This window comes from Haliaeetus albicilla, chromosome 22 (assembly GCF_947461875.1).
Source record: "Haliaeetus albicilla chromosome 22, bHalAlb1.1, whole genome shotgun sequence".
NCBI classification, from domain to species: Eukaryota; Metazoa; Chordata; class Aves; order Accipitriformes; family Accipitridae; genus Haliaeetus; species Haliaeetus albicilla.
Genome location: NC_091504.1, coordinates 14225255 through 14253021, shown reverse-complemented (window position 1 = coordinate 14253021; position 27767 = coordinate 14225255). Strand labels below are relative to the sequence as shown.

At 35.8% G+C, this 27767-nt stretch overlaps 1 protein-coding gene across 4 annotated transcripts in view; it reads left to right on the top strand.

Annotated features, from left to right (window-relative positions):
- The window catches only part of TXNDC11 (thioredoxin domain containing 11), a 33941-nt gene that overhangs the window by 2388 nt on the left and 3786 nt on the right, over window positions 1-27767 (top strand). Inside the window, exons 2-13 of one of the 4 annotated variants that reach the window (XM_069809956.1) lie at window positions 1882-1956; window positions 2247-2463; window positions 3189-3286; window positions 5238-5367; window positions 11885-11978; window positions 13226-13338; window positions 14548-14748; window positions 17236-18019; window positions 20483-20628; window positions 21847-21956; window positions 23888-23968; window positions 24876-26406. In XM_069809956.1, the coding sequence (XP_069666057.1) occupies window positions 1882-1956; window positions 2247-2463; window positions 3189-3286; window positions 5238-5367; window positions 11885-11978; window positions 13226-13338; window positions 14548-14748; window positions 17236-18019; window positions 20483-20628; window positions 21847-21956; window positions 23888-23968; window positions 24876-24966 (2140 nt within the window). In that variant the 3' untranslated portion in view covers window positions 24967-26406. Of the gene's footprint in view, window positions 1-1881; window positions 1957-2246; window positions 2464-3188; window positions 3287-5237; window positions 5368-11884; window positions 11979-13225; window positions 13339-14547; window positions 14749-17235; window positions 18020-20482; window positions 20629-21846; window positions 21957-23887; window positions 23969-24875; window positions 26407-27767 lie in introns of those variants that run through there. The other 3 variants (XM_069809952.1, XM_069809953.1, XM_069809954.1) reach the window with 3 other exon arrangements.

Below are 27767 nucleotides of genomic sequence, written 5' to 3'. Positions count from 1 at the left end.
TTGAAATGAGTTTAAGTTTTTATAGGCTCTGTGTAGCAGGTACAGTGTTTTAATAAACAGTATGTGATTATTATGTTTGTGTAATTTCTTATTATGTAATCCTCAGTTTATACTTGTATAATTTTTAGGGGTTCAGAGCACTATTCTCTTTGTAAACCTGGAAATTATGTAAAAGTACTATGTTACACCTTTGATATTGTAGAGGGAGATGCTACTGAGCAAATCAGCTTAAGAAGCTGGTAGCTATTGATTTATTGTGTTTTGGTTTTTAATAATTACTGGAGGTTTTTTCATATTTGGAGGTAGCCATGTAGTTCCTGACTCATTCATGTCATGGGACTTCAGTTGATCTGTTTTATACTTTCTTGCAATTTGAAGCCAATTTCATACCACATTTTTAAGGCTTACGCTCTAGCTCTTGAACTAGTTGTCCATGCTCTGTTTAGTTCAGTAGAGGAAGCAGAGGTTTTAAACATATTTAGGTTGTCCATTTTCATTAAACTGGTTAAAGAGGAGAAATTCTAGTTAATGTCTCTGAAGAAGTATGTGTTAGTGCGAGATCAACACTTAGCTGCCATGTTTTGCTTTCAGCAGCTGATCAGCGTGTGTGTGCTGACCTGTGAGTTAGAGCCCTTGCACATCAGTGTTGTGGCTGGTCCAGCTGGCAGTGAGAAATCATAGGAAGAAGCTAGCAATTTGGACAAGCACAGGGTGCAGGCATGGGAGGGAACCAGAGGTGTTGATTGTGCGGTGACATAAGAACCTAAGGGTTGGGGAAGGAGGTGCTGGGTTACTGATAGGGGGGAAAAGGCAAGGTACAAAGGTAGAAGTCTGTAGAAGAAACCAGATTTTGGGCCATCTGTGTGAAAACAGAATTTCGTGAGTAGTGGAATTAATGAATTATAAACATGAGGAACCAGTTAATATTTTCAGAATTCTGGATTTTGAAGCAAATATTGTCTCTTACGTACGATTTGAGAATTTCCATAACTTTTAGAAAATATACTGGGAGTGATTCTTAAGTGTCGAGCTTTATGCTTACTAACCTGGAAATGAGAGAAGAGCTGTGGCTTTTGTGGCTCTGTATTGTAAAAACAAAGGTACTTCTTACAGACCAGAATGATTGTAAAGTTTGAAAATGTGGCAGCGTTGTTTTAGGAGGTTGCTTAACATATGAGTTTGACAGCGTTAGGGGCTCAATATTTTTATCGCAATTACTAAAATTGTAACCTGAGAAGGAACAAATATCGGGTAAAAAGAATTTTGTATTAGCTCTTTATTGTGATACAAGGTAAAGGGATGCACAGTCTTTCCTAAAACTTCTGGTCACATAAGGAACCGTGGCAAAATTGAGCATTATAGTGGTGTGGTTCAGTTTTTAATCTGACTTGCTTTAGTGTAAATACAGCTAGTGGAAAATTTTGGAATTAAGAGAATATAAAAAAGAGAATATGATCATACATTTGCATTTAAGGCAGTTTATACCATAACAACTTTTGAAAACCTTGGAAATGCCAAGTTCTGGATTGTTTGATTGCTAATTTGATAGAAAATGGTTTCCTCGGTATTTAGTTTACATTCTTAGTATTACTGGTCAAACTAATTTCTCTTAAGAAACTTAATGTGTTATAATTTGTTTAAATCGAGACTATTTATTGATATTGTCCTTACATTGAAGAGGAAATGTGCCCTGAACAGTTTGCAGTCCGTGCTCTAATCAGTAAAATAAACTAACACACATTTACATATTTTTTGCTAATACAATATAAAAGAATAGAAGTGTAGAATACTTTAAAGCAAAATGTAAGGCATGGTAATAGTCTCTGTTTATATAAACATCACATCACAAAACTTTATGACCAGTGTCTCTTCTCTTATCAGGGTGCTGTTACCTAAAGTACAAGTGTTAAAAGAGGATGAGGCCAGGGAAGAAATCCAAAGAAATCACTCTTCCTGGTAATTTTATGCTCTATAGCAACCAGCAATAAGAGTGTAAGCTAACATACCCATAAACATAGTGCATGGTATCACAGTGTGACTTTCTAAAGCTTGTTAAGGGTGATCTTTAGATTTTTATGGTATTTCACGAAACTAACTTGGATAATGTAAGTTGTAGTCATTTGCATCAATTTCTAAAGTTTTGTCATTGCATGACCTTTGCTAAGATTAAAAATTAGGGTTTTGGTCACACTTCTCTAGCTACTGCTGTACACTTTCAATAACCACTCTTAATTTTCTTCCTGCAGCCGAGCAAAAGATGTAACAATGCCAGCGAAGCTTCCAGTGAATTTTTTCTCCACAAGATCTCCAGTCATTGATCTTTTTCGGGGACAATTAGATTATGCAGATCACCTTCGTCAGGATTCAGAAATTGTGCTGTATTTCTTCTATGCGCCATGGTGTGGCCAGTCCATTGCAGCAAGAGAAGAAATAGAACATGTGGCCAGCAGATTGTCAGACCAGGTAACTCCAGAGAAGATATGAATCTTAAACACGACCTTATAGCTTTTTAATCTCCAAGCTGATGCTAATTTCTGTCATCCCATGGGAACCAGCAGGACTTGAGTGGTCATATTTTAGGGTAACTCAGCCAGTCATCTTAATTTTAATTTAACATATGGAGTGTTAGAATAAATGTGGAAAACCTGTGATTCCTGCTCAGTTGTCTGTTATTTCTGCTACTGAATGGGGAAGTCTACAAGTTTCTTTTTGTAAAGTGTTCTCAGATTTATTCACCTGCCTTCAGACAGAAATTACAGGGAGTTTGCTTGCAGTTCCAGGATGCTTGGAGACACTGGTAGTCTTATAAGATTGCAGCCATAGCACTGCTTTCTAGCAGTTGGTTACCTGTAAACGCTTCACAGCTACAGCTGTTGTAAATCTCCGCTCATTGAGCTCCACTCTGCAGAAAAAGTAATTAATATGGACTATGACTAAGTTAGTAAATTTGAAGAATTTAGATTAAGAAGCTTAAAAATTAGAAAGAAAAGTGACCAAAAGATTGCTGTTGCAAAATGACACCCCCCCCAAAAAAAGTCTTCTGTGGTAGAATTAAGAGGAGCAGATATGGAATACTGACTTGAAAAGACTGAAAATAGCAGATAGAATGGATTGGAAAAAATACACGTTAGATAAAGAAGGTCACAGTAATGTACTTTATTAGCTGTGAATTTTTACCTGCTTTGCAGGTGCTGTTTGTGGCTGTAAATTGCTGGTGGAACCAAGGGAAATGCAGGAAGCAGAAGCATTTCTTTTATTTTCCTGTGATACACTTATACCATCGGAGGTAAGATTTCATACGTACAGTGTGGGATTTTTATTGTTGTTTTGGGAAACAGAGATATTGTATAAAATGTTGCATTTTGAAAATTTTTCTATTTATGGCTATAGTTAATAGTTGTAGAGGAGGAGATTCTGGGTGAAGCTCGTCGCTGTATGCTACTTAGGTGTCAAGAAGGGCTGTAAATGTCAGTTAAATGACATGCTGTGCAATTCTTAATCCTTAAGGAAATTTTCTTTTGCCTGTGCATCTCCTGGAAGTTCTGCCTCCAATGAAAAGTAAAGAATTCAGATTTATGTATTAATTTCAGTTGTCTGCTTGCTCTGTAGATGGATTAAATCAACTGGTCCCAATTTGTGACAGCAATAAAGTATGTACTTAAGCGCTATTGAAGTTGGTGGTATTTAAGTGCATATTTAAATGGCACTGTGTTCCGGAGACTTTCTTCTAAATTTGAACTTTACACTCGCTGTTTTATGCTCCAAATGTTGAGATGTCATTGTATAAAATTTTATATAATTTCACTTTTATTTTTTAGTATTTGTATGTATTATCCTTTTTTTTTTTTTTCTCATGTGGAGCAGAAGGTAAGGAAACATGCTTTCTAATGCAAGGTACAATAGAGCTGGATGCTGTGTAGTTTATCACTTGCATTTTACTTAGGTACTGTAGTCTTGAACTGCAGCTCTCTTCCACTACAGAGGCTGATTTTGGTTTTGGGGAGGGGATTTATGTATTGAGGAGGAACAATCCTGATCTTTGTCAGCTGAACTTGGAATAGGCACAGATGGCACTGGCATAATTCAAACTAATAAAAAAACCCAACAATCCCACTTGGATACACATTGACTTAAACTTATTTGATCTTGAAATTACAACACAGTAGATGGATACACTTGGGTATTATCAGTAACCTTAAACAGAGTTGCAACAAGATGAGATGTAAATTCATATTGATACTTCATGAAAACCCCAAAGGGCAATGCACCCCTCATGCCTGAGATATTAAACCTCAAATGTTGCATACTGGGCATGTACATGTTGCTGTTAAGACAAAGGTTTGTAATAACCTCGTGTAGGATGTAGAATCATCTAGTGGGCTCTAGAAGACCATTTCAAAGCCTCTGAATATAGGTTTGATATTTTTCAGAGTGTCTGTATGTATAAGCTGTATTAAAAAATGCATCACAGTAAATTCTTCAGCAGGAATGGACTAATTCCTCATGCTTTTTGTGTTTGATTTCATTTTGAACTGTGATGCTTTGTCTAACCTAATGATAATAAATCAGATGCAGGATTTCAAGGGGGATGAAGGAGAAGCTCTGGAAATTGTAGCCTCAAGGCCTGGCCCACCTTCTGTTTCAGCACTACCTAATGTGCTGTGAGCTGTTTTATTACATGGCTGGGGGAGAAACTGTGGACTTGCTGAGTCTGTTCATCAGCAGTGTGACTGGATTCGTCCCTGCTTTAGAGTGCTACTTGTAAAAGTCAGTGTAAAAATACTGCACCTTTTCAGATTGATACTGTTTGAACTTTCTAAAGATTTAAAAAAAAAATCAAGTGAAGATAGTGACATTTTTCAGATGTGTATTTTTAAGTCACATATATTTACTTCGGACAAAGCAGAAGGGTATGTATACGATCATATAATTCATACCTGCATTTTACCAACTTCTTTAATGGGACTCAGAGATGGTCTCCACCCCTTCATCCCCACCAGTACACTGCACCTACCCATAGATGCTGCATTAGAGTCACTGCAATTTCTGCGCTGTACTTCAAGTCTGGTAACACAACTCCTCTGTCAGTTACTGAAGCCACTGTTAATTAACACAGAGAGCAATTCCCTAGAGGCTGAGCGTGTTGTCTATGTAACTCCTATCTCTGCCACCCCCAGGAGGGACTCTCTCTATTGTTAATTTAAGTCTTAATGTTTTATTATTTTTTTTGGTACTAGTTTTGGACCAATTGAATACAAAGGCCCTATGAGTGCTGTTTATATTGAAAAGTTTGTTCGCCGGGTGATGACACCACTACTCTACATCTCGTCTCGATCAAAATTACTAGATTTCCTCTCAAATTATGAGGTACTTGTCTCTCTTCTCTAGCTTTACCACTGTGGTTCAGAAAGAGTTTGACTTGTTTCACAATTAAATTTGATCTACTCCAAAGTACTAGTTTATTTCCAGGATCCTGAGGTCAGTGCCCTGTAAATTTGTTAAAATCATAAAAATACAAAATGACAAATTCATAATGTTGGTTCCCTGCATAGTGACTCTTATGATTTAGTGATGCTCTTAATTTACAGTACTTTAGTATGTAGACAACAATCAAAGTTGTTACCTCACCAAAAAGTTATATATGAACAAGAAAGAAGGGAGAAATCTTTTCGCAAAAATCTTTCAGTCTAAGTTGGGAAGGCATTTGAGAAATATGTAATCGTTGCTTTAATTTTTAAAGGAATATTAGACCTTTCTAGTAAGTCAAGTCTGTTAAGTAAAAATAAATGTGAAATCAGTTGAAATAACGGTTCCTAAACACCTTGTATGCTGTAACTTCATGATTTTAATCCACTGGTACATTGTGTTTTATTAATTTTTGGTCTGTTGTGTTCAGAGGTGCCAAGATTGGTAGCAATACTAGTGGATTAATAACTTCCAATTAGATAAAATGCGCTTACAACAGAACCATTTATAATCCCTTTATAACTGTTCATTTCTGTAGTGCACAATGGAGAAATACCATAATCTACTAAGACCCAAGCTATTAGAGCAGAATGGAAAATCTGATCAACAAATTGATGCTGTAGTAGTGGCCAAAGCATGCGAGGGGCTTTCCAGTGTTTCAGAATGAAGCAGAGTTCCTCTTTGAAGTAGCGCATGTTCTAATGACTGGTTCTGCTGCAGGACAGAGCATGACCTGTGCTGTTAAATGAAGTTTGAGGAGTAGAGTAGGTTACAGGAAGTGCATGTATGGCACAAACTAATTGCTATTTTGAGAGCCTTGGCTAGTGTCCTCCCTTGATTTTTTGATCTTTTATATATTAAAAATGTTAATTTTTAGCAGAAGGGAAAGGAGAGAAGACTGTAAAGGATAGATCATTGGACATTTTGACCACTGTCTACTGCTTGATCAGGTTTTTGTGATTTCTTCATTGAGAAGCTAATTAATTTGAAGCTCAGAATATTTTCTGAAAGATTCGTTATCATCAGTATCTAATTTTCAGTCCCGTGTTCTGCTAGGGAATGGGTTCTGCAAACTTACGTTAGGGGTATTTACTTTTGAATTGAAAATTTCAGTTGAAGAGAACCTCTTTGTAGCTGATCCCCAGACTCCACTTAGGCAGTGCCCATTCTGTTCCTTGGCTGTTTCATCCTACTTCGGTATTAAGGTCTCCCATATCAAGGAAAAGCAGTAGGTTGCAGAGCAGTTGCCTGTCACTCACTTTCGGTCCTCATTGTTTTGTTACTCTGTCCAAGGATAGCATTATGTATAATCTGGAGGATGCAACAGGTTGGGAAGTTACTAGTAGATGAGCGATTCATTTGCAGGGCATCATGTCAAGCTGAAGTTCTCCTCAGCATGTGTTTTCACACTTAAAGGAACTACTGCACTGTTCTTTTCTTGTTTCAAGGGCATTTTATTGTTGCCTGTCAGTTTACTGGTAGCCAGGCTGTAGTTGTCTTTTTCCATCTAATCGGTGAAGGTTTTGGTGCTTTAATCTTGTGTTCAAATTCCAGTAGGCAGCTTTTGACCAAAAAAGCATCTAGCAAAGAAAACCAGGAGCTCTAGCCATGCTAAATTGAACATCACAATCCATTAAACATGTTAGCATGCCTAAACTAACAAGTACTGTGAAGGTACTACGATAACATTCAAAGCGGTTTTTTTGTAAGTTGAACCACACCAAGAGATACTGAAATCTAGCAGTATTTTATCTTGTATTCAAATGTTATTTAGCATGTTTTTATTTCTAAGAAACACTGATGAACAGAATCCAGCTAAATGTAAGAGCAAGTGGCGTTAGTTCCATGGGGTTCTGTCCATTCCTCAACCAAATCGTGAGTATTGTGAGATGCTGTGTTGCTCTCACTAGAGGGCGCTCAAACCCCGTGAAAAAAATTCTGGTTGAGGACTCGAAAGTTAAGGTTCTGCATTTTCTGATGCTACTTAAGGTTTTTTTGTGGTTGTGGAACGATGCTAGTGCAAAACTAGAACTGCATAAGAATTAGAATTTAATTTTTGAGAGTCCATTTGGATCCCATTTGGAAAGCAGTTAAAATCTCGGAATGTATAGGAACATCTAAGTTACATCAGGAGAAAAATGTGCAGTTCCTGCCATAACTCCGGGTACCTGTAAGTACCTATATTCAGACTTGTTTTGTTTTCTTAACTGCAGAGATGTAACAGTTTCATTTTAATCCAAATTGGCATGTCTTATTCCTCATCTGACTAACCCAACTACTAGAAATGGCCTCATCCTTCTGAGGCACAAAGGAAGAAAACATGCAGCTTCTGTAGTATAGACAAAAAGTTTCATTCACTTATGACAGTAAATGTGCCCAGGTTGCTCATAATTTGCTGGCTTTGGGAGAGGTGGGGGAGGAGATGGTCTCTCTGGGAGGGAGCTGGCATGTGTCTTAACACGGCGTCAGCTTTCTTCTTTGCTCTATTTGTGTAGAAATGCTTCCTGAGCGTTAACCAGCTGTGTAGGATCTGACTCAGAAGTGGATTTGACTTAATAGCTTGCTCTTGTGGGGGGTACTGTGGTGCCTTTGTTAAATGATGATGTGAGAATTTGTTTTCAGTTCTGGATACACAACGTTTTTAACATTGTTAGAGAATGAACAGACTTTTACTTGTAAATTTAATTAATCTAATATCAATCAACAGTTTCTATTTTGCCTTTCAACAGTATAGAGTTAGTGGTATGTAATATTGGTTCTTCTGTTCCCCAGAGATAACACATTCCTTTCCTCTTGCTGTTTTCTTTCCTGTGTTCACAGATAAAATGAAGCAGGAATTGCCTGCCTGCACGAGTCTGAGATTCTGAAAAAAAATACCATCACCCTTACCTCAGTGCGATATAGCCAAAACATAAAAATAAATAAATACAAATTGGGATAGAAATAACTTAATTGAGTAGTAAAAGTGTTTATCTAATTGTAGAAGCTAATCAGTACCTGTGGGGGTTTTTTCTACTCTTTGTTCCGATTAATTCACCTTTAAATTTCAGAGCTCTTTCATTGCATAGTGATTTAATACTGTCTTTCTGCAACTTTTCTGATTCAGCTGTAGTTTGCAAATTTTGTTCCTCACCCTTTTCTCCCTTTTCTAAATCATTTATAGAAGTGTTGAACTATATGAGCACCAGTATACATCCTGGCTGGCTGACTTTGACTGTGGAAAACCAGTAACTTGTACCTGTAGTTTTCTATGTTTTCTACTAATCCAAAAAAAGGACCTTCTGTGTTATTCTTTATCACCTTAGTTTCTTCCATTGTGTTTGGTAACTTCTTGTAGGCTTTGGGGGAATTACAGGATGCTGCTTTGAGTAGATCAGTCATCTACATGCTTGCTTATACCTTCAAAGAACTGTGGTAGACTGGAGGCATGGTTCAGTATTAAAACTGTGCTGGCTGTTTTCCAATAAAAATTACTCATCTGAAGTTCTCTATTAATTCTTACAGTTTCTATGAACTTGGTGTTCTGTAATTGTTGAGATTCTTGTCAAGTCTGTTGTTTGATTTAATTGGCATCACCCACCACGTTCCATTCCTTTGGTGTAGAGACCGAGCAAGAAATAGGCTCCATTACAATTAATGATTTTGTATTTCCATTCAGTTTCCATTTGTATTTCCATGAGTTTCATTAGGAGATGGCACTAATGACTCTTCACTATTGACGTCCTCAAGTTTGTTCCAAAACCTTTCCTACAGACACTCTGAGGCAGGTGCTGAAAATTGTTTCATGGAAAGAAAAGCTCCAGTAAGCTCCACTCTAGCAACACCAGTGCTCTTAATGCAATGTCTTTAAACTATCTCTATGTCACGTTCTAATATTGTATCCTCCAACTTTATGTACCAGCAAGTCATATCCTGTTCAACTGATTATTCCTAACTGCCTGCATGAAGATAGTTAACCGTAACTCCACAAAGATGGTTGCCTGGAAGCAGCTGATCATCAGTAACAGCTTGTATGTAGATGCCCACACAAACTGCATGCAAGTAGCTGTTGCTATGCCAGTTATTGATTGTTTTGGAGGTTCCTACATGAAAGGAAGTGGGAGTTGCTGCTGTCAAGCTCCTCTTAGCATACTTGTATTCAAAACTAGGAATGTCTTATTTATATTGAGATCTCTTTAAGACTTTAATCTCACTTGTACGGAGCGAGATTCCTTGTTAGTTGCTAGCACCTGGAAGTGTTCAATTTTGTTAAAATGAACAGAGTAGTTGGTATTAGCAAGTAAATCTCTTCATTCTGACAGAACAGGAAAGTTTGCATGGTACTTGAGAAGAAACACAGCATTTTAGACACTTTCCTTGTATGTATAATTGCAGCCTGTGACAAGGAAGAAATTTTAACTATATTGGGATGATCATTAAAAGGACATTAATTAACCAGATTAGTGATTAGGCATATAACATTAGTATATATTCTCCCATTACAATTTTTTCTTATTGAAAAAACACTTCGCAAAAATGTCTCATGGAAACATTTTTCACAATCTGGAAGTCTTAAGCTTCCATTAGTGTACAGCAGAACTGGCAGTCAGAATCAGAACATCACCTTTTTTAATAACTTTATAAATATTTCTAGATCTGACTTTTGGCTTCTTGTCACATTTTACTGTCACTTTTGATTCTTCTTTCATTCGCTATTTGGTGCTGTAAGTTTGCTTCACACAGTAATAGTATTCAAAAATGGTCCTGGGAAATGGGAAACTAAAATTTTGATCATCATCTGTCTCCTTATTTTGGTTCATTTGAATGCTTTAGAAGTTTTTTATAAGGGACTGTTTCTTTTTACTGTCTTGATTTGGTACTAGGAGAAAAAGATGAACACTAATTACTAACCTGTTTATTGTTTAAAAAAGAAGAATGAGTGCTGTTATTTTGCTGTGGTTTTTTACTTTTATTTATTGTTTTATTTCCTTCTTGAAAACTGTTATTGCAGAAATTTCACTAATTGCTTGTATCTCATTTTTATTATGATGATTTTATTGGGTTACCTCATAAGGATTCTTTATGAACAAGGGTCTTGTGTTCAGCATTCATTCATGAAAGATAATTAGTGCCTAAAAGAGCAGGTCATGAGTTGCAATGGGCAATGTTGTTATTGGTGAACATCCTGAGATCACTAATTCATACTGAATTAGCTCAGTTCATATGGCTGGTATGAATAACTGAATTCATATCACTAATGACAGTAACAGGTAAAATATATGTTCATGTTTTAAAAAGAAATTTTAAAATTTATATGTAAAACTCAACAAAGAAAATAAAGCAGCCTCTCAAATACCAAATGAAAATACTTATATGGGAATATATTTGCCACACAAATGTGTTATCGGTGAGTCTGGAATTTTTGTTCCACAGCAATCCCTAGAGTGCTCTTGCTTTGTGTATCAAATGCTCTTTCTGTTTGCACTGTGGAACTGGGAAGCAACACAAAATAACTAAATTCCATCACTTACTCTGTCCTGAAAGTTTATTAAGCCAATTTGAGTGATGCATTAAAAAAAAAATTAATAATAACTTTTAATGGGTTATATTTTGCAAAATTTAAAACTAAAGCTTCATTGAAATTTTGGAACAAGAGAAGTCTAAAGACCATGCACCTCTCTGTTCCAAGTTAGCTTCTCCCAGATTCTCTTCCTGAATTTAATATGAAGCCATTCAGGCTTCGTACCTGGCAAAGTCAATAGGCCTATTGAGGGATGAGTCTTTTAAATTTTGAATTGTCTGTTTGGCAATTTGAAGAACTTCATGGATATGCAGGTGGGATATGGGGCTCTTTCATTATTTTGGGGCATCTGGTCTCTCTCTGACTCTTGTGGGGATATACTGAAAGAATTTACAATGACTGATAGTTTAATGATGGCATGATAAGTTGACTTAACAGTTCAAGTATTCATGCAAAATGTGTGAATTCATATGTAGTTGCTAATTATGTGCAACATAGTGAACAATTAAAGTGTTAATGTTTGAGTTGTTTATACTCTGAAAATCCAATTTTAAAAGAAATATTTATGCTTATGGTTCTTATGTTGGTGCTGGAACTGACTCATAAAATAGTTGCAAAACAAATATTAATTGTTTTTAGTTAACTTCAGTTGCTAACATAGTAAACAATGCTGTTTGAAACTTAGGCATCTACAGCCATAAAAACCGTCTCTCGTCCATAGCTTTTGAATGACATCTTTAGAACTGATTTCCATTCAGTCTTTTAATACTAAATTTCTTCTTGCAGCATGAAGTGACTGTTCTTCAGTAAACATTGTTGTCTTTTTAAAATCTGTTGTGTTCTACTGTAGGCAAATAATTGCTGTGCCCCGTATATTTATACTTGAAAATAACTTAATTCTAATTCTTATTATTTCAGCCTGGAGTTCTAGGATATTTTGAGTTCAATGCTTCACCTCAACCACCTGGTTATTTAACATTTTTCACATCAGCATTACATTCATTAAAGAAAGGTAAAAGCTTCATTTTTGTAATTTAAGGCATCTGTGAATTAGTTATTTATATGGGCTTTAGTAGTTTTTTGCAATATTTTATACCTTGGGAATTAATCCCTTTTGAGTGTTTCTTGATGTTGATCTAATTATGAAGACTGTCTTTTTTTACAGTGCGAGGATTGCTTACATAAAAGGCTTACTATGTGATCGGCCATCATGGAATAAAGTATATGACAGGCTGCTATTCAAGGATACGTTAAGATAGTTTCCTCAAAAACCTAAAAGTGTAGCTGCAACCCATATAGAGTGATAATCAGACTAGCACTTATTTAAGTTAAATCCAAGCGTGTTTGTCTTGTGCAACATTTGAAATGTAAGGTTCAGAGGCATTAGGATGAACTTGACTTTGTCATTACTTAGTAATTTAATTCAACAAAGTGCTTTCCTGGATGGAATTACAGAGCTGGTACAGGGTAGCATGATGAGAAAGGCTTTCTCCCTCTTTTGTTTCGCCTTAATAATCTAAAATACAACATCTCTTGCATTTAAATATGCAAACTTTGTATATGATTAATACCGTTTTTGGGGGTCATAAATTCTGGACAGGACTTTCTTAAAGTTAAGATTAGATTTTATGGATATTTCTTCCTGTCAGCAAATGAAGGAAATTGATACCATTATTCTGATTTTTACTGTGCCACTGACTTGGTATATGACATAGAGCCTGTTCTCCTATATTTTGTTCTGTAATTTCCCCTTTATATTTTGGGATAGTTCTTTGCAACATAAAGATGAGAAGCATTCTATCCTTGTGTGTACATATTTATCAATATAGAAACATTATAATACGTATTTAAATAACATATATTTATTGTAAATGTACATTATCTAAACAGCCAATGTTCATAGCTTTTCCTTATATGTGTATCTCATCTTGGCTTTTGAGATGCCATAACATGTAGCAAGGTGCAGCTATGATACCAGATTCTATCTTTAATAAGTAAATCAAGACATTGGACAATTCAGGTTAACATTCTGTATACCTTGAGTGCAGAAGAGGAACACGTCTGTTCTTGTTGCCTGCTTCTGTCACCTTTCTTCTACCTCGCTTAATCACCAATATTGGCAGTTGCTATTCAGTAAGATTTCGGTGCCTTTACACAGCAATGTTCTGTGGTTTGGTTTGAAGGTGTTCTTCTAAGGCTTTCAGGAGAGAAGTTTGGTGTGTATAATTGTATTTAAAAACTGAAAATTTGCCCTTTCAGATTACCTTGGAACAATACGCTTTGGAGTGATCACAGATAAACATGTTGCAGAGGAGATCTCCTTGGTGCATTCAGGCAGCGTGTATTTGCACAGACATGTCAACACATCTCTTGTGAGTATTGTATTTATGTTGTAGTGATGCTGAAACAGTACCTGGAGATTGAAGCTCTGTCGTAGTAGACTGTGAATAAGTGTTTCACGGAGCTTTAGGATACAGGATGTTTAAGAATGATATTTTTACACAGTAATACACATTTTCATTCTACCAGTCAGCAGCTGTTCTAAACAGTAGATAAGACCCAAGTTGATCATCTCTATCAAAACAAAACCCCCAAAACCCAAACAGCTCAGAAATGACTACACAAAGACTTTTTCCTAAAGTTTCTACCTCTTTCAGTGGGTCAGAATTAGAAGGCTACTTGAACGGACAAAGAGATTTTGTGGAGAGATAGTAGGAATAGTGACAACTTGCATTTTGGTTTAAAGGTATGACATTACACTGATTAGAAAAATCATGCAAATTAATTTAATTGAAAATTCATAGTAATTCTTAATCCATGTGCCTTGTTTTTGGAAGGCTAAGACTGAAAATACTAACTTTCAGATTTGCTATTTGGCATAGAGACCTTACCTATCCACAGTGATACCACGAGTGGAAACTCTGTGAAGATAAATATTGTAACATGTATTTTATTCAATTGAGACTAGGAAAAATGTGGATTTTTTCAGGTTAAATTACTGGTGAATACATGAAACAACTTTTTTCTGTGCAAATGATTTAAGATAAACTTGCCTTAATTTTCTAAAGTGACCCTAGAAGCTGTGAGCGCTTTTTGTTATGCATTTCTTTTCCCTGCATTCAGTAATAAGAAATACCAATTTTAAATGCAGTGTTGATGTTGGAGTCTTAAAAGACTAATTTAGAATGAGTTAATATGGTGAATGAGTAGTGGGAAAAAGTGTTCTAATATGCCGTAAATCAAGATACGTGATGATACCAACTTAGAGACTGAGCTCTTTCACTTACAAAGAAAATTCATTCTAGTGAGAAAAATAAAGATTATAAAGATGTAGTAAAAGAAAAGAGGAGCTTCCCTGGCAGAACACTTTTTGCCTGAAAGGTTGTGTGTGTTACTATGATTTGATGAGGATTTGGAAAGATTTCCCAAAGGGAAGGGATATATGACACACTGAAGCTTGCTGAATAGCGTCATTAGAAAGAGAGCTTTAGGCATTACAGGAACAAAGTATGCCATATTTGCGAACTGCATTCGTTACTAAACCAAGTGAGGACAAGTAATTATTTTTTCTCCCTTTCAAGATCTATCCAAATGACATCATGAACTATACTGCTGAGAACATTTGCAAGTGGGCTCTAGAAAATCGAGAGACGCTCATACGCTGGCTGAGACCACATGGTGGAAAAAGCCTTCTTCTAAACAATGAGCTGAAGAAAGGACCAGCACTTCTTATATTTATACCTTACAATCCCTTAGCAGAAATTCATCCTCTTTTAGATGAAGTAAGTGAAATAATTATTTTTTTACTTCAAAAATACTAGAGCTTGAGAACTCTGGTCAGGGTTCTGAGCTTAATTGTGACAGATATCTCATTTTATTTCACTGTTCCAAGTATTCAGTCTTGTTTAAAAACATTTTTTTTTTCTCAAGCCATGTTATCACAACTCCCTTATGCTGGTTTGCATCCCACACATGCCTTTATCTCATGTCAGCAGTTGTTTAGGACAAGCACCTAACTCTTTTCCTTGACTTCCTTCTTTTTGTGGCGAGTGCTGTGTGAGAGATGCAGATCTTTGGTCTTCTGTTCCAGCTGACTAAGCTCAAATGGAAAAGCAAGAATGAACTGAGTATTGCAGGACTTGTGTTTTGTCCACGTCATTCTATTTCTCCTCTCCTTCCGTCTTTCCAGAGGTGGTTACACAAGGAAGAATGGACCTTTTATTAAACCAGACAGTGACCTTCCAGTTTTCTCTTTCTCTGCTGTTATTTCCATTTCTGAACTGCCTAGGACAAGATTTTGTATAGCTGTGAAGTAAACGAGATAGGGAAACTAACTTGGCTGAAAAATAATTTTTTTTCCCCTGGGCTATTTTTTAGCTGGAACCCATTGTCCCATTTAGTATATCACACAGCTGCACATCACAGTGGTGATCGCATAGCACTAAGGACAGTGTGGAACAAGAACCAAGTATCTGTGGAAGATGAAAAGCAGGGCTAAGTTTTGGTAGCAATGCTGACTTATATACGTGGCATCTATCTCCTGGAATGTGTGGTTTCCACAAGGAGGCCTAATAAATATTGCAGTGTCTGAAGCAATGAGGAAAAAAATGAAGATCACTTAGGATACAATGTTTAGCCAAACTAGAAATAGACAAAATAAAAGCTATAGTGCTACAAGATAGGGTTGGGGAAATCTTTGTGGAAAGACTGGAAAAGAACTGCAATTATTCTTGTACTAACCTGTCTTATTTTTGGCAGACTTAATTCAGTGATGCTTGTCACAGATTAAACGTTCTAGTAACAGATACCACTTATTTAGGTCAAATCAGTGCAACATAAGACGTTCCGTTTCAGATTTCATTCTGCTAAATAACAGTATTTATCTATATCAAAATGTGAAATGAGATACAAAATAGTCCAGCTGATCTGGCATAGCTTTGCTTTGATAGAGAGATATTATGCAACTTGTTTACCATAGGAAGAGATGTTTACTGCGGCTGTCTGGTGGATTTCATCAAGCAATGAAACCACTTGACTGTACACCAGTTGCAAAGAACAAGGCTGTCAAGTTTTATGTTGAAAGCTGTCAGAGCAAATTTTTTTTTCTGATAGTAGCTCGCTGAAATGAGATTTTGTATCACAAATCTGGTTTTCTGTTCATAATTTCTTCTCGTATTTCTCTATGTAGGTAGTCAAAATCTTCAGGCTAGATTATACTATGAGGGGTGAAGTTTCTTTTAAGGATTTAATTGAGCGTTTTCAGGATGAAAACATCTAAGAACAAATTCTTAAAGACTGTAACAAACTTTTGCTATAGACCACATCTTAATATTGATGGCCCTGTGACACAGCACCCCTCCTAGATGTGATGCTTCAACATCCCTTTGATAATTATAATGATTCCTATCAAAGTGTTCTTCTGTAAGCAATGTGCGTATATTCTGTATTTTGGTTATGTTTAATGTGATAGATGAGGATGAAGGGAAACTTCCTCTTTCATTTTCCTTTCTTGTATGTTCTGTTATTTATCTCCTAGAAAGGGAATTCCTTCAATGGTCCATACAAATGCCATTTTTGCTGCATGTTTCCCCTTGGTTATGAAATACAAAATGGTGATGCAGCACAGGAATGTTTGCACTGAGAGGCAGGCTTTTTTCTTCTTTTCCTTTTTTCTTTCTTCTCCCAATAAGTCACGTGTTACTATATGCAAAGTACATCTGCAGTATTACAACTATATGCCCATGGCTGGGAGAATACTAACATTGCTTCAACGCTGTTAGTGATTGCTACAAAATTTGTGCACCACCTATACCAGGAAAAATCTCTATTTGCATTTCATATGGGAATGCTTTAATTTATTTTCTCCTTGTATTGGAAAATAAGGGAAATTCAGGAACCTGTACTGATTAATGCTTCAGGTAGTGGGATTTAACCTTAAAATGTAGTGTTATTGCACTGTGATAAATAGAATGCAAAGAGGACCTTGAGATCAGTGTAGCGGACAGAAAAAATTTTAAAGTGGCCTTTTGTTGTTCTGTACATGTAATTCTTACATGCTGAAATACCTGAAAATTTAACTTCGTTATCAAGTCACAGCCTCCTATAATTTTTTTGTTAGAAAGAAGAATAGTCAACTTCATGTTTCTGAAATTCCATCTCTAATTGCATACACTTCGTTAAACCTGCAACAGATAACTGCATTTGAGTGAACTATGTACAATTAATCCTGCTTTTGTTCTCTTTTTTTTTTTTTCTCCCCCACCCCGTAGATTACCAAAGTGGCCTTGGAATACCACAACTGTAATAAAAGCCTGGCAGCTGAGCTAGATCTTCAACACTTAGGAGACACTGATTCACCAGCTTTTGATTCCTCTGTACCAGATGCACATATGAAATTACCAGAAACATTTTCAATAACCAAGTACCCATGCTGTAACACAGTGGTGCTTCCACAGTGGCATTCAATATCTAGAACTCACAATGTCTGTGAGCTTTGCATTAACCAGACACTTGGTGTCAAACCAAATAAAGTCCATGTGCCACACTGTAACTTTTTAGAGATAGAAGCAGCTTTGGACTCTTTCTACCTCCAGGAACATACCTTTTTTCAAGTTATATCAAATACCATAGAATGCAGCAATTTCTTAAGTTTCTATAGTCCCTTTAGCTATTACACTGCATGTTGCAGGACAGTAAACAGGCATTTTTTAAGTCTCATTAGTTCTGAGAAGACCATCTTTCAGACCCCCAAAGTAGCATTTTCTTCCCATGGGAAGAAAGATAACACCCAACATTCTATTCCTCACATTGAGGATAGGAATTGTTTTATTCCTAACCTTCATATTAGTGGCATTAACATTACTGGTCTGAGCTGCAGGACCAACAAAACCTTGAATCTCTATCTACTGGATTCAAATCTTTTTTGGATATATGCAGAGAGACTAGGAGCATCAAGATCTACTCATCTAAAGGAATTTGCTGCCATTGTTGATCTGAAAGAAGAAGTGCACTATGTCCTGGATCAAAATCAGTCACTTGTTGGATCTGCCCTGGGTATGGTATCCACTATACAAATGCTTTAAATAAGAAAATTAAGTTTGCAAGTAAGCTTATGAATTGCAAACTTAATGCCATTTTGAAAAGTCAGCATTGTGAATCGTAATTTGTTCTATTCTAATTTATTTAGTAGTTAACCAAGCAGTAGAATTGTGTTCTAGATGATGTAAGAACTAAGTTTCATATACCAAAAGTAATTCACTTTAAAAGAAGTGAACCTCAAAATGTGTGATGCTTGACTGCCTGATGCATTGAAGGAATTGGTAAAATCTAAACTAATTTGCTTGGGGGCGGGGGGGGGGAATTACTATGCATCTAGCACATTTGATATTACAGAAGACATTTGTATATTAATGGTGGTGTTGATGTTTGCTCAGCTGTTCTGTGTACTAAAATATCCCAGAATTTCAGGAGATGCTGCCCACTTATCAGCAGAGACTAGCCCTTCCTCTTGTCCTCTGAAACCAACTTATAAATTGTTTTAAATTTATTTTGTAAAGTATGTGTGTTTTCAGGGTAGAGCTCTGAAGAGGTTTTGGGCAGATCTGTCAATACTTTTATTTCCTGGCTGAATTGGAGGAGTAAAAAAAAAAAAACAAACAAAAAAACCCAACAAAACCCCCAAAAAACCCCCCAAAAAATTACAACCCAGCAATTGCAGTTCTGATTTATTTGCAAGTTATTGAATAAGACAGAACATGCCTAACCACATGCATTTACCTATCACGATGATATGCAAAACTGAGTCCACCTTCAGAAAATGCAGGGTTTTTTACTGTTAGCACTGACGTAAACATGGAAGTAAATTCAGGCGAACATAGTATTAAAATAAATTGTTCAAGAAGGTGTATCAGTGTAATTCTTATACCATTAATTACATTTGCATTTTGCCATAAATCTGTAAGTACAAAAGTATACACAACATAGAACAAATAGCCATGTTCTTATTGAGGATCCCATCCAGCCCTGTATTCTGTCTCTGTCCCAACCCCCCAGAAGAACACTCTGGAAAAACAAACAAAAACCCCAGAGACCATAAAAGGATATTTAGAAAAAATTAAGATCGGATTGAGGAGATACAAATTTCCTTCCCTTTTCTGCTCCCAGTACTTTCTGTCTCAAACTGTTTTCAGGTCACAGGATTTCCTGAGCATGATGAGGGTTTCTCTGCTGAGTAACACTCAGTGTATTTCTATTCCAAGTCGTTTGAACTTCCGGCAAATTTTAGCTTCCACGTATTTTGTCAACAAGTCACTGTGATTTATGTTTGTTTTCTGTGGGTTTTTTTAAATTTTCTTTTACTTCTTAAGCATCTTAACTTTTGATGTTTTAAAATAATGAAACAGATTTGTATTTAATACCTTTAACAGATTTTAGTTTATACAGATGGTTTCTAAAAATTCAGGAGTACATCTCTTAATTAGCCCCCTCCTTTCAGTTATTACTTAATCATGCATAGATATTCCAGATCTGGAGATCTAGAAGGAAAAAATCTGTTTTAGTCTGGTGTGAGAATTTAATGAAATGATGAATAGTAAATATAAAAGTAAATGTACTGCTGTTTGCATTTCAGCAATAAACTTGATGATCTGGTATTTTGTATGTATGTATGTACAAAAGTGCTGGTTTTACTTGGGCCTATTTTTGGACTGGAAACACCAGCACAAGTTATTTCTATTTGATCAAATAATTATTTTTAATGTGTTTGATATTATCTCTTCTGTCTTAATTATTGAATACTCTTATTTTATAATGCATAGAATAATATTTCTGTCTAAACTGAAAAGGAAGGATACAGTCGATATCTTGCCGCAATTTAGAGAACATGGTCCAGGCTCAGAGTAGTGTAGCTGAAGGTAGTTGAGGGCTTTAGAGCTTGTTTTAAATTTTTACCAGTGGCCAACTGCTTGTTAAATATCTTAAAACTAAGGAGAAAGTTGAATGAAGAGGAAGGTGGTCACTGGTAAACAAAAGGTGGCTGGTCATATTGGCATGGGAATAGCAGAGTCTTTAAAGGCCTAAAGCAAAAGGAGAATTACAGGGAAAGTAATTAAAAATTAAAATAATAAATGTGGAATTAAGTGGAGCCTTCAAGATAAGGGCCAAATACTTCAATGCTATCTAGAAAGAGAAAAATGGTGAGAGGATTTATGATTTACCGGGTGCATGGTTAGATTACGAGGGTAGAATTGAATAGGGGTAGAAGTAAGATTAGAGAGTAGTGTGGCAAGTGAAAAGACAACTCTAGTGAGCAAAGGAAAAAAACTGAAATTTTGTCTTGTTTTCACATCAGCGGTGGTTACTCAAGAGTTGATACCAAACTGTCAAAAATTAATGATGTGAAACCAGGTTTGAATTTGTATTTTCTCTGTAAGTTCTTCTGAATTCCAAAGTAAAAACTGCCAAAATCACATATTTGTGAAACTGAAATAACTTTGTTATGTATCAATTTCATTTCAGAGAACTTCATAAAAAATTTCAGTATTCTCTACAGTCCCTTGAAAAGGCATCTTGTTGATGACCCTTCAGTCCATTTTCATGAACAGCGTGTAATCACTGAAGTGACTACTAATACCTTTCATGATACCGTGTTTTTGAGTGAAAAGGTATACCTCATTACTGAAAAAGTTTCTTGCAAATAATTGCTCAGACTTTTGAGGAGGGGGTCTTACCCTTTTTTTACATTGATATGCTTTCTTATTTGTAACATAAAATATGTTATTTTGTAACAATTCAGAAGTATTTTTTTTTAAAAAGGCAATTTGAAATAGTGGGATCTTAAGTAAATCTGCAAAAGATCTTCTTCTGGTGTTAAAATAATCAAAAAGTCAGTGCAACTGATTCCCTGACAGGTTTCTGCCACAGTTCAAGGTTTGTTGGGGTTTTGGGGATTGTTTTGGGGGTTTTTGGGGGGGGAGGAGGTGTGGGGTTTTTCCTGTGTTTTGAAATATAGATTTATTTTTTTTTAATTTAAAAAAAAAAGAGTGTCCTTGACTTGATTTTTTTTCCTTTTCCTTTCTTCCACTGTAGCAGGAGCACATGCTAAATACATAAGGTTTGAGGTAACATTGAAGAATATTCTGATTTCTGTGTCTCATACCTCAAAGGAAATAAACATGTCACAACTTTTTTTTCTATATATTACTTTTTTTTTTTTAAACTTGCTTTAAAAAAGTTAAAAATCATTGCAAAGTAGGCATAATAGAAAAAAAAATAATTAGAAGGTTTTAAACCTAAGGCATTATTTGAAAGCACATGGCAAAAACGCCAAAACTCTCACAGGTGAATTGCATGCCATGAAATTGCTTTACATAAGATGTTATTCTGAACAGTAGTTAAATTACTTTGATATCTTAAAAAATCTGATAGTAAGGATTAATATCTGTCATCATTCAGGTGTGCAGTGAATGTACACATCTCCAGTAATTGGTTTCCAGCAGCCTTAACTCCTGTTACGCTAGTTAAGAGGCAAAAAGCCTCTAGACATCATCTTCCACCCCCCTGACAATATGAAGTATACAGTCACTGTCTAAAGTTTGGTGCTTTTTCAGTTAAGAGGAATGATCCGAAACCAAATTATCTAAATAATCCTCTTCATTTTTTCTTTTTCTATATGGAAAGAGAATTCCCCAAGAGTTTTTGTGCGTTAACTCAGTAGACAGAGGGTGTCAGTAAATAACTTAGAATAAAGTTTATTAACATTAGGATATAGTTTCCTTTCATGTTTTAAGGGTTCCAGGTTTTAGATGTTGTGAAGACTAGTCCTCCTTTTCTGCAGATTAACTACAATAGATAATCAAACTCTTCTCCATTTCATTTTCCAGAATGTCTTGCTGCTCTATTATGCACAGTGGTGTGGATTCTGTGCTTCTCTTAATCATGTCTTTATTCAACTTGCTCGGCTTTTGCCTCCAGATAATTTCACTGTGGCAAGGTAAAAAAGATTCTAATTTAATCTCTCTAGAATAATTTAAGTTCATGGAGATCATCAGCCTAGAAAATAATTACTTTTTTTCACTCTACAATCTTGCAATAGTAGATGTGAACGTCATCTGCTTCATTTCTCTTTGAATGCATTATTTTGTTTTCCTCTGTATAAATTTGGTGGTTTTCAATCTCACTGCAGTAGTTACACAGTTTAATTAAAATGAATTTTTAAACAGTGCAATTAATCTTGAAGCTTCCTAATTTCAGGAAGTGAATCAATAAAATGGCAGCAGAAAATTATTTTTACCCCCCTCTGATAATTTGTAGCAAATAATTACATCCTGTAGTACTGTGTTAGGCGAAATACACATGGTGGGTTAACCCTTGTGGACAGCTAAGCACCACACAGCTGCTCGCTCACTTACCCCGTCCATCCCCAGTGGGACGGGGGAAGAGGAAAGGAAGAATAAAACCAAGAAAACTTGGAGGTCGAGATAAAACAAAATTGTTTAATAATTGAAGGATAAGTGGAATGAGAGAGAAAAAAAGCAAAACAAGTGATGCAAAGGCAGTCACTCACCACCTTCTGTGGGTAGACAGATGCCCAGACCCGAGTAAAAGTAAGCTAACCCCCCTAAAACACCCTCTTTTCCTTCTTATTGCTGAGCATGATGTTAGATGGTATGGAATAGCTCTTTGGTTAGTTCAGGTCATCTGCCTGGTTATGTCCCCACCCCCCCAGTGTATCCACTGTGGGGACAGAGTGAGAAACAGAGAAGGCCTTGATGCCGTGGAAGGGCTGTTCAGCAATAACCAAAGCACTCCTATGTTATCAATGCTATTTTCATCACAAATCTAAAACATAGCACCATACAAGCTACCATAAAGAAAATTAATTCTATCCCAGCCAAAACGAGTTTATATAAATTTTTATATATATATATATATGCATGTGTATAATATATATTTATAACAAAGACATGGTTTTGTTTGGTGTTTCCAGGGTTTTTAATGTTTCAGTGCAACCCAAACATTCTTGTTCATGTATTTGGTAATACATCAATACTTAAAACATCTGCTCTGATTGCATCCTTGTTTCATTCTGACTGAACTTAAGGCAGGAGGCAGCATGAGATGTATAGGAAAGAAATTCAGGTAAAAATCTGGACTTATCACCTGTTTATAATTGTGGCTTTATTCCCACAGATGTAATGCTACTCTCAAATCTACACCCATTTTCTTTCCTGACTTTGAAGTTCTCTCATTTGCTCCGTTATTTTTATTGCAGTATTACCGATGTGATCACCTATGTTTTTTTCTATAATAAAAGTGTTGTAATTAATAATAATTTTATTTGTAATCAAAGAAAACCTAAAAATGCAGAGAAAAACATAAGAAGCAATTGAATGAGTTTTTCAGTCACAAAATCTCATCTTCCTTTCTATGGACAGCTTTAGAAAAAATTGCGCCTTTAAGAATGCGCTTGCCCTTGGAAGACACAAAGTAATTTAATCCCAAAACTACTTGAGGGGAAAATATTCTTAGAGCTGTACTTGAGGAACAAATGAATGAATAGAAAAAACTTCAGTCTTGCATTGAAAGTGTGAGGCAGGCTGTTTGTTTCAGAGAAGGAAGGTGTGTACATAATGAGTGTGTGATTTAATTGCTGAGTGAGAGCAGTTGGAATACTGTACGTATTTTTCTAGCACACCCCCCCCCCCCCCCCCCGATATTTGTTAAACTGAGATTCATCATCTTGAATATTGGTAATTAATTCTGCTTACTCATATGCACAACATATTTTTGACATAACACATTTAGATTTACTTTCACAGATACTTGCATTTCCTTCTTCCCAATTCCTCAAATGGCGTTTTACAAGAAAAAACAGATTGTTCATCTGCCTGTTCTCTTCATCAGTGTGTCTTTTCTTAACAGAATTGATACCACTCGAAATGACCTTCCATGGGAATTTATGACAGACCATCTCCCAACCATTTTATTTTTTCCTCATCAGAGGTAATGTAATTCTTTTCCCTGTGGGTTTTTAACTTTCATTTTTACTAAGTTATAATAATTATCTGGTTACATGTCTTAGTAGAGAAAAAAGCCAAACAGTAATTCATTTCCATATATGCATTCTTACTTTATGCATATTCTAATTTTAAAAACCCAACAACAACAAAACAACAAAAAAAGCCCCAACAGACATGGATAGCTGACAGTATGCCGATAGTGAATGTTCTGTCCAAAGGTCATTATTTAATTGTTTGTAAGTCTTTATGAACAGCAGCATTACTAACCTTATTCTTCAGTAATTTTCCTTATTATTTGGTTGTATTTAAAATTATTATTTTGCAATGGCCCAAATAAATTAATGAGTGACTACAGGAGGGGAAAAAGGGGGAGAAATTATGTAGATGGTGGCACAATGTAGATCTGGTGCAGCTTGTATCTAATCGCTTCTAATTGGATAAATTAAGAGACATCTCAAAGAATATTATAATGGATTCTTGCAGTAAAATGCAAGGATTTGCTTGCTATATTTTTAATGAAGAAAAATTAAAAAATAAGCACAGATGAAGAGAAAGTAATCCTGCCTAAGCTTAGTCTTAAGAGGAAAAAAACTTAACAATCCTGACATTACAGAGGGAGAGGAGATAGACTGTTATGTGGGTTTAAAGTAAAACAATTGTCTTAACAAAAAAAAAAAAACAACAAAAAAAGACAATCTGAGTACTAAAGGGGGGCTTATGCATCCTTTGGAAATATTACAGTGGTCCTAATCTGTGTATTATTATTTCTCCCTCACTCCTCTGTTGTAGAATGAATGTAACATAATCAGAGGGACTTCAGGGTGTGTGTTGCTCAAACCAAAGTTCTTTCAGGTTGTGTTTCTCTCACTGTTCTGATGTTTAGTTTTTAGGGGGAATTTATGTGTGTCTAGCTGTACCTGTATTGTGGATATCAGATTCTTTGGCAATCTGCATAAACCATGGAAGTATTTCATCAGCTAAGAACTAGTCTAACAGTGGCAAAGAGAATGACTTGAAATACTTCTGGCCTTTATAAGCTCTCTAAAGGAGATGATAATATCGAAAGCAAAGTCTCTAAATTTACATAGTGTAGGAATGGCATTATATATAGAGATAGCTCATATCTTGTCCAAATTTAATAAAAATAAGGGTTAAATTTTCCTCTGTTTTGTATTTCATTTATGTCAGCTATGTTCCCTTTTGTTTTGGAAGAAGTTTAATATTAAAAGAAATTTCAATGTATAAAATGTACGCTAAATAAGTGGTGTTTTCATTCCTGATAAAATCAGAATATAGAATTATTTTCTTTCTCCTGTTTTTGTGATATCATTAGTCTTGTTTGGTGACATCATTATGTTGCCATAAAGGAATATGAAGCAGAAAAACCCCAAACAACCATTATGAATGTTACGATAAAGTAGAAAGAGAATATGGGATGGAGTGAAAAAAAGTATTTGAAGAAGCAGAAGTATGACACAGTAAGAAAATGAAATTAAAATGAAAACATTATCAAAATCGTTTGGAAATTGTATAAAAGTTTTATTGGAAGATTGTCATGTTGCATGGCTAGAAAAACTGGAAAACCTATTACAAGTACTTCGGGGGTTTTATTGAGCTGTTGTACTGCAGTGTTTCTTAAACATAAGATTTTAACAAAAAATTTTATATATTTTTTTTAAACTATGAATATTTCAAATGGTGTGATAGTGTCTTCAAGTGAAAGCCATGCTTGAGAGTAAAGTTATTTCATGTAAGAACTTCCTATGTAAACTAACCCTGTGGTTATTGAAATACCTTTTTTCTTTCTTAAAACAACACTTACTACTCCACTATTTCACTTGGGCATAAATACACTTCTTTCAAAGTTCTAAAAAATTTTTTGTTGAAGTAGTGCAGATACTTTGTCATTAGTATCCTTAATGCTATTGAATAAAATTTTAGCAGTAGTTTAAAAAAAAAAAAATTACACAGCATTGTTTTTACAGATACTATAGAATTACATCATGGGAGCTTGTGTATATTGCCAAAATGTTTTGGGTTTCAGTCAGATTCAGTAACAAGTGCTGGACTTTTCACAGGAGAAAAGTAGCAGCAGATTTGTTGGCATTCTAGAAGCCTTGCGTTGTTTCTTTAAAACAGAAAACATGAAACTTCAGTAGCAGTTTAACACCTACAAAGGAAAATATCCAAAGGAGATTAGCAGTAAAACAAGGTGTACATGCTGTTGAAGTGAAACTATATACAGCAAGCAAGACCTCAGGGAAAGAGCCAAGATATCAGAGTGTAGGACAGGGAAGTGTAGTTTCAAGGAGACAACTAGCATTGAGAATAATTTCTGGGATGATGAAAGCAAGCGGAGTTGGAGGAAGGGAATTGATTCATGAGTGGGTGAACACAAAAAAGCAAGACAAAGGAGGGTAGGGTAGAGAAAGGCACAAAAGATGGGTCAGGAAAAAAGGATTTAAGTTTGGGATGTAAAAGGGCAGGAGAGTACATTTAGGACTGGGATGGGACCTGGAATGGCATACAAGGGTCCTGAATCCTCCTCTTCCTCTGCAGCAGGCAGAAATTCTGAAATCCAGTGTCAAACCTGTGTGTCATTTCTGCTTTGTACCAGGACACACAGTGCAGGTGCATCCAGCCTCTCATAGGCTGAGGAACAAGAAAGAAACATTAGATGCAAGAGAGCCACAAGCTTTTGAAAGTGCTCAATTTATTGTTTCAGATATGTTTTGGGGGTTACATGTATGCCCTACACATTAGACTTGATTGATCTAGGGTTTAGTTTTCTTTTTTTTAGAAGATTAATACTCAATCTTACACAATTACAGTTTTTACAGAAAGGAAATTAAAACAAGCACTATAATAAATACCTGCCTCTCTGCAATGTAAAATAAAAATGTTGATTTCCACGCTTCTCCCTCAAGAATTCTATCATCAGCAAATGGTAATTCAGACTATTGGTACCTTGCAGTGTTACCTACCACAAAACCTTTAAACCTGTACCTTAAGTCTTGCAATTCTAAATTCATGTTTTAATTCAGTACAGAAATAGTTACATTTATATCAGTTCTGAGTCACTCTAACTCATAATCTCCCCTACTTTATGCATTAAGCCTTGCAAATCAGCCTCAGATCAGGCTTCCTCTGCCATATTCCTCCAGCTCAGTCCCAGTCCCTCTCTGTTCCCTAGGTTAATTGAGAAGGAACTCAGCTGGAGTAGTTCCAAGGTGTGTACCTGTCTACATAAAGGCAGTGGTACCCTCATCCACTGCTTAGCAAAAGCTGCAGTCTTTAGTGCTAGTACCCCAATCCAGTTACCTGTCAAGTTCTGCAGATTCCACTGGGTCTCTGTTTTGCACATTTTCCAGCATTCAGACTCTTTATCTCTCATTTGCACAGTCCATTAGTTCTGGCTGGCTTGAGTGGCTACAAGCAGAGGACCCGCTCGTTTAAAGATGAGTAGTCTCAATTTTAGTTGAGATGAGCCACGTGTGTTTCGTGAGGTGCTGTTGACAATTGAGACAAGAAGTAGTAGTAGTATGCTGTTGTCTTCTACTCTGTTAGGTCAAGAGGCACAAGCTGGAGATCTACTAGATCTAACCATATTAACCACCATTGGAATACTAATGTGATTAATTTTAGGGCTGGAAAAAGTTAGAAACTGATTTCCAAATGTTGTTGAGGCTACAGTTTTAAGACCACTGTTCTAGTTAATGAGCCCCAACATACTATTTGGAAACCTGAGTCAAGTGACTTTCCCTCCCACTTTTGAGTAAGGA